This window comes from Dendronephthya gigantea, unplaced genomic scaffold (assembly GCF_004324835.1).
Source record: "Dendronephthya gigantea isolate DGI-Jeju-01 unplaced genomic scaffold, DenGig_1.0 000359F, whole genome shotgun sequence".
Lineage (NCBI taxonomy): Eukaryota > Metazoa > Cnidaria > Anthozoa > Malacalcyonacea > Nephtheidae > Dendronephthya > Dendronephthya gigantea.
Genome location: NW_021163369.1, coordinates 1 through 11,944, shown reverse-complemented (window position 1 = coordinate 11,944; position 11,944 = coordinate 1). Strand labels below are relative to the sequence as shown.

The 11,944-nt window shown below is 35.4% G+C and overlaps 1 protein-coding gene and 2 long non-coding RNA genes across 3 annotated transcripts; 2 read left to right on the top strand and 1 right to left on the bottom strand.

Annotated features, from left to right (window-relative positions):
• The first annotated feature begins 6 nt into the window (after window positions 1-6).
• On the top strand, window positions 7-6,638 carry LOC114542531 (calcium-independent protein kinase C-like). Its single transcript, XM_028562054.1, is given in 16 exon segments — window positions 7-1,469; window positions 1,472-1,584; window positions 1,663-1,726; window positions 1,956-2,112; window positions 3,504-3,538; window positions 3,613-3,695; window positions 3,875-4,004; window positions 4,161-4,294; window positions 4,385-4,591; window positions 4,884-5,057; window positions 5,146-5,237; window positions 5,334-5,396; window positions 5,495-5,633; window positions 6,363-6,415; window positions 6,417-6,549; window positions 6,633-6,638. Coding segments are annotated over 16 exon segments (1,797 nt in total). The 5' UTR covers window positions 7-1,255.
• A 3-nt stretch (window positions 6,639-6,641) lies between these two features.
• LOC114542518 lies at window positions 6,642-8,112 on the top strand. Its single transcript, XR_003689670.1, has 3 exons — window positions 6,642-6,775; window positions 6,880-7,082; window positions 7,849-8,112. It is a non-coding gene; the product is annotated as an uncharacterized LOC114542518 (long non-coding RNA).
• A 4-nt stretch (window positions 8,113-8,116) lies between these two features.
• On the bottom strand, window positions 8,117-8,623 carry LOC114542519. Its single transcript, XR_003689671.1, has 3 exons — window positions 8,568-8,623; window positions 8,283-8,495; window positions 8,117-8,156 (listed from the first exon to the last, which is right to left on the bottom strand). It is a non-coding gene; the product is annotated as an uncharacterized LOC114542519 (long non-coding RNA).
• Window positions 8,624-11,944: the final 3,321 nt, after the last annotated feature.

The following is an 11,944-nucleotide window of genomic DNA, read 5'->3' as shown; positions in this document are numbered from 1 at the left end:
AGGAGCTATTACATTGGACAACGTGACACGACTGTGACAGATTTTTTTCTTACCTTGAAAAGATAGATAGCCTGTCATCCTGTGTTCTCTACCTGTTATCATTGTAAATTTCTTAAGTTTATTAAAAAGACACTACAGGAAAATAATGAATGATTACCAGAAGCAGTTGCAATTTGGGATGCAAGAGAAATTACTAGATATGACAGAGCTATGGGTTTCATTCTAAGGGGCTGTTTAAATTGTCCCAGTTAGTCAAGATTCAATGAAGGCCAGATGACTTTGAGATATTGAAATAAGCATATAACTTTATCTTGGCAATTGGGGTCAATTGCACAATCACCCTGATAATAGCATTTCAATACCTCAAAGTAATCTTGCAGAGGTTGCAAAACCAATCTTTATTAATAACAGACTACATTCCATACTTCAGAGTTCAATTGGATCTTTTAAATTTTGACAATGTGAATGGAACTTAATAGACCTTTCTTATAATGACGTCAAACGTGGAAAGTCTGATGTTATATGAAATTTGATTGGAACCAACCAATGTGTAACATCATACTTTCCGCGTTTGATGTCATTAAGAAAAAGGTCTATTGTTCTGATATTCTGTGGCAGTCCACTGGACTCTGGAGTGGACTCTAGCTAGTGTAAAAATGGCCAGTTTTTCTATCTCCAGTGTAAATACTTACCGCTTGCTGTTGCTAAACAACACAAGCCTGGTCTATCTATTGAAGTCCTTATTGCAGTTTTATTAAAAGTTTGTGATGGAATCTATCATAGAGTGACTACATTCAATACATTTTCAAACGATTTATGTGATGGTTACACCATGGAAAATAGTCTTTTAACTATCCATGGTTACACTCAGGTTTTATTATATTTATTTAGTCTAATGATATAACCAGTTCAGCATAAACGACAGTACAGTTGGCAGTTGTATGATACAGGCCAATGTAGTGCTAGGAAGAGCGGTTACCAAAACTATTATTTACCAAAGATAAAGATATACATTTAGTTTAGTAATTTCGGGATGGTTTATTGATCACCAGGGGGGAGCGTAGTTTTTCCCCAGTGAGCTGTTTTTCCCTTCGTGTCCTCCCGCGATGCATGCTGGACCGTAAGTAAGTTGTCGTGACTTCGAATCTCAAATCAACATTTAGAAGTCGAAGGAAATAAAACAGATTATTCATATTGAAACTATTGTTTTTTATCCAGCTTGCCGATGTTGTGAGGGCTGGCGTATGAGTAAGGCATGATCGGTTTTAGTGGTACTCTAAAATTGGTGATATCTGAAGCAACCGATTTGAAACCAACGAGTTTACATCATCATGGGGTGAAATTAACTAACCTCGATCCTTATGTATCGATATATGTCGACGAAATATTTCTGGCGCAAACACAAGCCAGAGGAAAGACTTCTGCTCCACGTTGGGAAGAAGCATTTGAGAAATTCATAGATTATGGAGAGATATAGGCTTGACAGTGTTTCATAAAGCTATTCTTCCACCTGATCCATTTGTTGCGAATGTCACAGTGCCTTTCGAACAACTTATAAACGAAACATCCAAGGACTATTTGTGGGTAAGAAAAACATATTGATTTCTGTTGCTGCTAAAAGTAGTATCACTTTACAACGGCAATATATAATATTTTCACTAGATCAAACTTGAGCCGTCTGGAAGAGTAAAAGTTAAGATTGAACTTAAAGAGTCCACTGGCACAGGTAATTTTAATTTTAATGTTATTGTTTCGGAAGTCCAATTGCAAATATGTTAAACTATTCAAAAATTTCTGCTCAACCTGTGAATTTTCCTCCATTAAAATAAGGTTAACCTTATTTATTTTATTGTCGTGTATTTTTGACTGAGTTTGTTTCCTGGTTAGTTTGTTTCTTGATGAATGCAACATTGTCTTCCGTTTAGTAAAAAGTATTTCAATGCTTAAAATTTTAGATAAAAGACCGAAATTTAAAATGAAAGAAGGTGCATTGAAAGCCCGTGGACGAAGGGGGGCGATGAGGCGAAGAATTCATCAAATAAATGGACATAAATTTATGGCAACATTTTTGTATCAGCCTACGTTTTGCGCTCATTGTAATGAATTTATTTGGTAAGTTTTGAGAGGCTTCAGAATTAACTAAGATTGCATGTTTTTAAACATTGTTATAATGTCTTCTCTTAGATATTTTGAGGATAATTCACTGCATTATTTACCTAGCTTATAGCTACCGATACCTCAAGTAAAACATATTTTATACTCTTGGAGAATTCTAAATTCCTAGCTTATTTTTTAAATATTGTCGCAATTTATATATATGTTGTAAAGAAGGATAATTTGAGACAAAACAATCGCACAATATGCGCGTTTTTGTTTTTATTCAATACTACACATATGCAAAACGAGAAATGTTGCCCACGTAATATACCCGATACTTAATCCGAGACACGAAACACGTTGTCCACACAAAATAAATCTATAAAGTCCAAATTTTTATTTTGCTTTTCCTGCATTTTGCTTGGCGATTTAATCTTTATTCAACTCCTTACATTATTTTCGCCCGACATTTTTGATGATTTTGGATGTACCCAAGGATTTATCCCATTATTTCCGTGTTCTGTACACCAGCATGGTCGTTTGTTATAAATTTTGCAAGTTCCAGTTAGAATTGAGTGCTGAGAATTTGTTTTGTTTATGTTTTCTCTGTTAATGTCTTAAAATAAACACTGAATTGACAGCTAAGTACGTAATGTAAAATATTTGTCCCAAGTGACAATGAGACTTGTATTATTTTTGGCAATTACATGTAAAAGACTAAAAGTCCTATCAAAGACAATTTGAATGCCTTACTAAATAGAAGTATGTTAAAAGCAATGTTTAGGTATATATCAAGCAATGAAGGTTGGGTGATAAAAGACCTATAATCATCTATATCACCATAGCATTGTGTTCGAGTCTATACTCAGTCTGCTCATGAGTCTAAACATAGTTGACAATTTTTCCTGTAGTTCTTATTCTTTCTTAATCCTGATTCTAATCTTGGTACGGTAGTCACAACCCAACCTAATACATGTCATCTACCTCATTTAGCCTCAGCCAGCTTCAACTTAAACTAATTATGTTATTTCACTTGGGAGCCCAGTTCCTTTTAATTTTCAACCAATCAGCTTGTGTGTTTAACTGTTGAAAGAAACACTCCAAGGAGGCATTTTTACCACCTAGGGTGAAGTAAACCAAGATGCAATTTTTTGTTGTTGCTTCTTTCATGATTGTGCAGCAATTTGTATAATAACATAGTGTAGTACAATTGCTATGCTGCATTCTTATTGGCAATGTTATTTGTTTACTGTGAGTTAAATTTGTCTCTTGTCACATTCTCAACCAGTTTTTCAACTATAAATTCTTTGTTCTCTTACTACTAAGACAATTAGATCCCACTTTATTCACTTTTCATATATATAATATGATAGTGATTGGTTGTGTTTTTATCTTTCCATTTTTAGGGGGGTGATTGGAAAACAAGGCTACCAGTGTCAAGGTCAATATTTTGTTACATTTCAGAGTTGGACTAGAAAGACTGGACTAGAAAGTAGAAATTTTTTTTTTTAACAGTTTGTACAAAGGTAGTCCACAAGAGATGCCATGAATCTGTGGTTACAGCATGTCCTGGACATAAAGATGAAGCTTCTGAATTGGTAAGATTTGTATTAAAGAATAAAATGTTTTCAAACATTTTGGAAGATAAATAAACTATGGATCTATAATGAAAGATAAAATTATGTACCTCCAAAAGGCTCTTACCTTACTTATTCTCAGTTCTTATATATGTGTCACACCAATGATATGTATAGTACTTTCATTTCATTGGATTTAGATTGGTGGGTCAAGGTTTACAATTAATGTGCCGCACAGATTTCATGTGCACACTTATCGAAGACCAACATTTTGTAACCACTGTGGTTCAATGTTGTATGGTCTATACCGACAGGGTGTTCAATGTCAAGGTTTGTGATTAACAACAGATTCTATGTGACAAAACAGGTGGCAGACATGACTAAGAATGTTGTAGATAGATACTGTTCTTTCATGAGTAACCCATTCTGGCTAAGGGTAGTGAATATTTTTAATTGTTCAAAACATTTTGCATATTTCTTCTATAGCATGTGGAATGAATGTTCACAAAAGATGCCAAATGAATGTTGGAAATAATTGTGGGGTAAAAACTAAGGAAATTGCTGAGATGCTAGCAGTTATTGGACAGAATGCCCATGGTATTAAAAACACACAGAAGAAAGTAGGTTGAGAATTTCAATCTGCAGGAGAATTTGTAGCTTTAAAAATAGCCTGATGTCCTTTTAATAATTACTGAATTTTTTACCTTTAGCTTTCCATATCGGACAGCACACCTCTGCTCCACCAAACAAATTCATCTCAAGAGAGCCCCCCCAAAACTCCGTCCAGTCTAGACAGTAATGTTCAGCATACTGGATTTAAGAAGAAACCAGTAAAACGGCAGATGAATGGAGTATCTAGTTACTCTCTTAAAGATTTTGACCTTCTGAAAGTATTGGGAAAAGGCACATATGGCAAGGTAGAAATACAATTTACTCCAATAACAAAATTAAAATCATTAGTAAATTATCGCTGCAACATTATAAAGTGTGGTTTACATCTTGTGTTGTCTATGGGAATGCACGTAGTTTATTCCGTAGTTGCATGTATTTTTCAGCCATACACTACCCTAAATATAAATTTTGCAAATATATCCAGAATATAGACTACTTCTTAATTTTGAATGTAAACATGGAAATAAATATTCTATATTCTAAAATAATGTGGACAAACTACCACCATTATTCTGGTTATGTTTACAATTTTTCCAGGTGATGTTGGCTGAACGAAAAGGAACAACAGAGCTATATGCAATTAAAGTTTTAAAGAAACAAGTAATAATGGAAGATGATGATGCTGAGTGCACTATGATTGAAAAGACAGTTTTAGCATTGGCAGCTTATCATCCTTTTTTAACGTCTCTTCATTCATGTTTTCAAACACCGGTTAGTTTAGTTTGTGTCGAAATGAAACGACCATATGTCAATTTATCCGTAAATAGTTTGTTACATCCAATATTTCATTATCTTAAAGGAACGATTATTTTTTGTAATGGAATACGTTAATGGTGGAGATCTCATGTTTCAAATACAGAAATCAAGAAAATTTGACGAGCCCCGTGCGAGGTAATGGACAATATGGTTAAAGAAAATATAATAGAAATAGGGTCAGGGAACGTTTTCTGCTTTTACACATTTGTATAAATGGTTCCTTAATTTTAGGTTTTATGCTGCAGAATGTGTTTCAGCCCTACAATATTTACACGAGAAGGGAATCATCTATCGGTAATTAGCTACTGCATTTTAAAATAATGGATGCTGATGGGACCTCCACATACGAAACGTTCATAATCAGTCAACAATTAATTTATTCTTCTCAACAGAGATCTTAAACTAGACAACGTGTTACTAGACAGAGATGGGCACATAAAGTTAGCAGACTTCGGGATGTGTAAGCTGGAAATGTCTTTGAATACAACAACCAGCACATTCTGTGGCACACCGGACTATATTGCACCTGAGGTACATATATCGTACTTATTATTAGCACTATATAGAACTTATGTCATAGCCCTAAGGGTATTCAAGATTTACCCCTCGAAGCCAAAAGTCTTGTATACACGTGTAAAAGTTTTGTTTTCATTTAAAGATTCTCAAGTCATGAGAATTTTAGCGCATTTTAATATTTTTGCCATAGGTAAGGGATACAAAAAGAATTGAAATCTGCCAATGTATGATTTTTAAATTTTGCTCAAAATTCGTCCAAACGCTTTAATTGAGCCAGAGTTCGTATCTTAAGCGTGAAGTGCCGAGGAGGCGCTTTGGAACACGGATTTTTATCCCTTCAACAAATTTGATTGGATAAAACAGAACTGATTTTTAATGTAACTTCAGAATTTTTAAATATTTCAATAGTTTCAATAGAACCTCCCCTCTTCTTCACAGTTTCAAAAGCCTTCAGATATGCTATAAACTTTCTGTTGGAGTACATTTACCTCGCTTTTACTGTGTTTTGGCATATCTTGTTTTTTATGGTACTATGGTAGTTCTTTGTCGAAAAATTAGATTAATACCGAGAGGTCATGTGAAGCTATTTTGAATGAAAAGTCAGTGAGGCAAAAATGCAAAATCTTATTTCTTTTGGAGCTAGCCAAGTCTCTCTACCTGTAAAAAATTTCTGTAACTGTAGGGTGATTAACACAATGTGGTAAGTTTTGTTTCAGAAATCATTAACTGTGTTGCGTTCAGTAGATCCTGCAAGAAGTGCCATATTCTTTTTCTGTTGATTGGTGGGCTCTGGAGGTTTATGTATGAAATGATGGCAGGTCAGCCCCCATTTGAAGCTGACAACGAGGATGAATTGTTTTACTGCATACTTCATGAGGAGGTCTTGTTTCCCGTATGGCTTTCTAGAGAGGCCATTCTTGTTCTCAAAGGGGTTAGTAATAGAACCGACGGAAGAACATTTATTTATTTCCTATTTGTCATATATGTATCCTTATTAATATTGTTCGTTTGTAGTTATGACAAAGGACCCAAGTAAAAGATTGGGATGTACTTCATTAGGAGAGAGAGCTATACGAGATCATGTATTCTTTCAGGATATTGATTGGAGAAGATTAGAAAGAAGAGCAATTGAACCGCCTTTCAAACCAAAAGTTGGGGTAGGTGATGCTGTTTGAAAACGTGTTAGAACATTAAAGAGGCTATGAAAAAAGGTTTCGCTGGTCTACTTTATATTTTTAAAGCTGTATTGTCTTTTTTATAGAAAACATACTTAGATCCAGTAAATTTCGAGTTAGAGTTCACACGAGAAGAAGCAGCACTTACACCTTCAGGAAAGGACGTTTTAGAGACAATTAATCAGGACGATTTCAAAGGATTTTCATATGTTAATCCGAACTTCACAGCCAACACGCAATTCAACTTGTAACAGTTAAACTAGCTGGACCTAACATCGCGACGTGTCACGTAAGGGATTTTATTCATTAATTTATACTAACAGGCAGGCACTCATCTTCCCAAGACAAGACCAGCTACCCTTCAAAGGATAGCTAGACGCATGCTTGCACATGCACACCGCTATTTAGTGAAGTTGTAACCGTTTTTATAATGGAAAACCATTGTATAATGGCAATTTCGTCGCAAGTTTTTTTGCAAGAGATGTGGTATATATGTGCATGCTATTTAATTTGCTTTTCAGATCATGTGAACTTCAGTCTGCAAATCTTTACATATATATATTTCCGACGTATATTCATATGAAAAAAATGCGTCAGTTTTCCAGTTCAACCATGCATGTCGATCGTTACGTTTTTTTTCAAGTCTTCAATACTTGGTTGAAATATAATAGAAAAATGAAACTGAATCCTACCCATTTATTGCTGTCGTAATCATGCAGTTCCCCAAAATCCTTTTATGCGGTTGAATTGTAAACCCGACTATTTATATACATTACTTTAGAGCCATAAACTTATCAACATTGCCGATCAATGCGAAATAGAAATATAACTTTGTTAACAGTGTACATATAATTGGAAAATAAAAAAGAAAGCATTGATATTGGATTCTTTAGATTATGGGCTATAGCTCTATCAGTTCCAAACTGTTCTTCCTAGAGATCCAGGAAGGATGATATGTTATTGATCCAGTGTTATTAGAAGATGAAGTAAATCGTATTAGACAGAACGTAGCAATATTTTAATTCGGTTTGAAATTAGAGTTTTCCTTCTCTTAGGTGAACTGCCTACCATGGCTAATGAGCTCCACCTACCCAAAGTAACTTGATTTTACACACAACCATTAAAATCTTGTTCTATGTGTGTCGACAAGTGTCTGTACTGATGGAGGAGGAACAGGGGCAATATTGGGTGCAATTTGTCTAGGATCATCACTTGGAATACCAAGTCTTTTGTTTACATTCCCTTCTGATGTGATCCTCTTTATAAAAACCTGCATCAGTTCAGGAATGTAACTAAATTCTTTGGTACAAGAACACGAACACAGCACCACTGTTGTGTACGCTTACTGAACTTCCGACCGTACCTAATAAAAAAACACTTTACAATTCCATACAATATGAGTACCATTACACTATAAGAATGCACAGGACCTGAAAAGTTGTTCACACTTAGGATGGGAACACTAAGGCAAAAATTTCAATACCAGTACCTTTCTTTCCCATCAGCTGTAGTTGCTGGTGCTCGGCCTCTGTGGTGGTTAAAGTCCAAGGAGGCAAGCTGGTTTCTATAAGAGTTTTATCATGATAGGAGTTTTATTAGCTGTTACCTTTGTAATAATATGTCATATACTTACGAATAGGCATGGCGCTTTGGAGCATACATCAAAATTACATTATGAAAGGACTCTAAAAATCCTGTGTGCCTAAAAAATATTTCAAACTTTGAGATGATATAACTTATCTGAAATTTTCAAATATCCAATCTCATTTGTTACCTGAAGTTAACATAATACACCAAAGTGTTTAAAAAGCGAGTGTCCAGAATGATCTTGCCAGTGCTTTATGGGCAGAAGACTCTTTCTTAAGCCATGGCTTCTTTCTCTCACTTTCATTAAGAGGATCATGTTCACATTTTCCACCATTTACACCTTCCTCCAACACCCACTCATGCTCATCAACAACATGGTGTAAAATACCAATCCACTTATCCTATTAAAAAATATAAAAAATACAACATAAAGTGACTACATATTAACACATGTATGTACAGTTTGCATGAACTAGATAAGTATTGCTGCAAAAACCAGTAGTACTTCAATGTGAATCTTACTTTGAGATTTTTTGAGTCATTAGCACATGTTTTTGAACAATACCAAAAATGGTTCCTTATTGATGGTGCCCACAAGGTCAAATCTGCATTGTCTTTAGATTTAGCAGCCTAAAGAATAAAATCAATTCTAAATAAAGAAAGTTTTTTAACTAATTGCTGGTTGATATCTTCAACACTTACAGTAGTGATTTTCCTTGCAATGTTCTTTGCTCCATGCCACACATCATTCTGATGTGTGACCTCCTTATATTTCTCTTCCCTTTCTAAAAAATGCAATAATGCTTAATTAATAAACAAATGCATGTTGTAAATATTCCCTCACTGTCTTTTAAAGGGTAAACACAATTAATTATATAACATTGTAATCAATCTGCAAATGAAGTTGTTGAATTATTGAAAGTCTGACAATATTGATTATAACAGGTTGAACTATTAGAGTTTCAGGAATTGCCATATTGTTATAATGTAGATACTTACTCATCAATGCAGCAATTTCAATATGACCATCAGTTACCACCTCCTTCATAACTATTTGTGGTGCAAGCAGTGTGTCCATCTTTTTTTCAAACCCAATCCTCTCCATATTATTGCTCTTACCAGCAGCTTCTCTCACATCAACCACATTCATTTGCAGTATGGCACGATCATTGGTATCAGCCAAGCTGTAAGTACAATATTGTGCACTATGGCCAGGCGAGTCATTCCTTCCATCACCACTCAATATAACCTGGTCCTCTTTGTTCTCTCTTTTTTCCAACATTTCTGTTTGTGTTCTTTCCAGTAGTCATTAATGGCAGGGATGATGTACAACTTCTGATACTGATTGAATAATATTAATGAGAAATACTGAGAATATATAACAACAAAGCAGAAGCAAGCACAAGGTTGCCTGCTCTAATCTTGTTGCAAGAGGGTTGAGCTGCCCATCTGCCTCCAACATGACCAGACCTACACCCCCAGGATACGACCAGGCATGTTCCAACATATGTTTTCTTATAGCTCAACACACGGCCACATCCTTGTCGTTTACAAACACTCCCATGTAATGATGTTATCAAAGCTATAAGAGTGTCTGTAAACACAATACACTTTTCCTTCTTGATTGCATCTTCAGGACTGACTTCTTCCACAGTAGAGATGTATTCTGGTTGAGTCGTCTTATGTTGCTGCTGTTGTTGTTGTTGGGTTCCAACATCTTCTGTGGGCTCATCTCCATCATGTCCACGGATTGTCACATTGAGCAAGTCATCCAGTAATGGCACGTCAAAACCCGGGGGACATACACTACAGTAAAATGGCAGTAAGAGATATTATTGGACGAAATATTTTATGCCATATTCAGTGATATATAATGTGTATATTTATGTTTTAAATCAATAAGCATTACAGTAGGAATGTCACAAAGATTATTATTGAGGTTTTGCATCATCACTTACTCAAGAGAATAGTCCGACAAAACCTGGTCTGCCTGGATAGTGTGTTCACCAAAATTGTCATTATCATCATCACTTTTATCATCAGAACTATCATCTTTGGCTGTCAATGTTCGACTGTCAGAAATCACACTCTGACCCGACCTGAGATATAAACACATATTGCGTATTTAAAAAGTAATACTCTCTGCGCGAAACTTTGCATGTATGGGTTTCAAATTATAAACTCAGTAATCACAATAAGTTTCAAATTACCTGATAGAATATGATGTTCTAACATCCGACAAAGCAGACAATCGACGCGGATTGAGTGCGCGCTTGGCGTTGAGGTTTTAACTATAAAATATTTCATACAAATGTTTTATGCGAATATTTTAAAAAATAATAAATGTTTACGTTTTTGGAGCAGCACTTTAAAAATATGTTCTTACTGGGAGAAGAAAAATATTTGGAAGGTGTACCTGGCGGCATATCCGTTGATTCCATTACCGTTTCGGTTTGCGTCTCTGCATTGCTAAAGTGAGTTCAACACATACATAAAAAGCAAATCAAGTAAACAAATAACACACAAAAAAGATCAGAGGTTTTATCATTTTATACTTACCAAACTATACGATTCATCGCAAGATAGCTGTCAAGAAGCATATCCGCCACATCCTTGTCTGTTCTCAATTTATGCTGCTCCTTAAACGCTCTCCATCGAGGGAAAGAACCCAACAAATACACTTTAGAGGCATCTCTACTAGCATATTCTTTTCTACTCGACGACATGACTCAGTGCTCTTGAAAGATTGAGAATTTCTTTCTTAAATTGTCGGCTGGTCATGGTTTTTAGACTGAACAATCCGGGGGATTATCAACTTCGGGTGGAGTCCCCAGGCTGGCGCACGCGCAGAAGCCGTGTCTTTAAAACAGGCAAAAAAAATAAGAAATTTCAACCGCTCTTCACCGCAATTTCGGCTCTCTTCACCGCAATTTCCACCGCTTTTCACCGCAATTTCCACCGCTCTTCACCGCAATTTCCACTGCTCTTCACCGCAATTTCCACCGCTCTTCACCGCAATTTCCACCGCTTTTCACCGCAATTTCCACCGCTCTTCACCGCAATTTCCACTGCTCTTCACCGCAATTTCCACCGCTCTTCACCGCAATTTCCTTTCGCTTCTACGCATGTGCGAGCTTTGTTTATATTTTTCGTTTTGGTGTGAATCCATTTCATTTGCACAACATGAAGTATCCAAAAAACTAAATTAAAATGGCGGACGCATCAAGAGTGAAGAGTGGAGCTTTATAAAACCATTCAACAATTGTCGTTTAAAAGACAACCAAATAAATATTTTGAAAAAGAACTACTGGAAGATATCTGCTGTAAGTTTGTCGATTTTGTCTAAGTTTGAGATACTGTGTATAATTATTTTTACAGTGATTGTTGAATTATTATTAAATTTGGATAAAAGATTATACTCAGATAATGATTTTGTTAATAAAATACCTTCGTACTCTGTTCTAATATTGCAGGATTCAGATTTATGAGCAAGATAATCATGCTTCCATGGTCAAAGTAGCTCTTCTGAGTTTGTTTCATCATCGACATCAATGCCATGTGGGT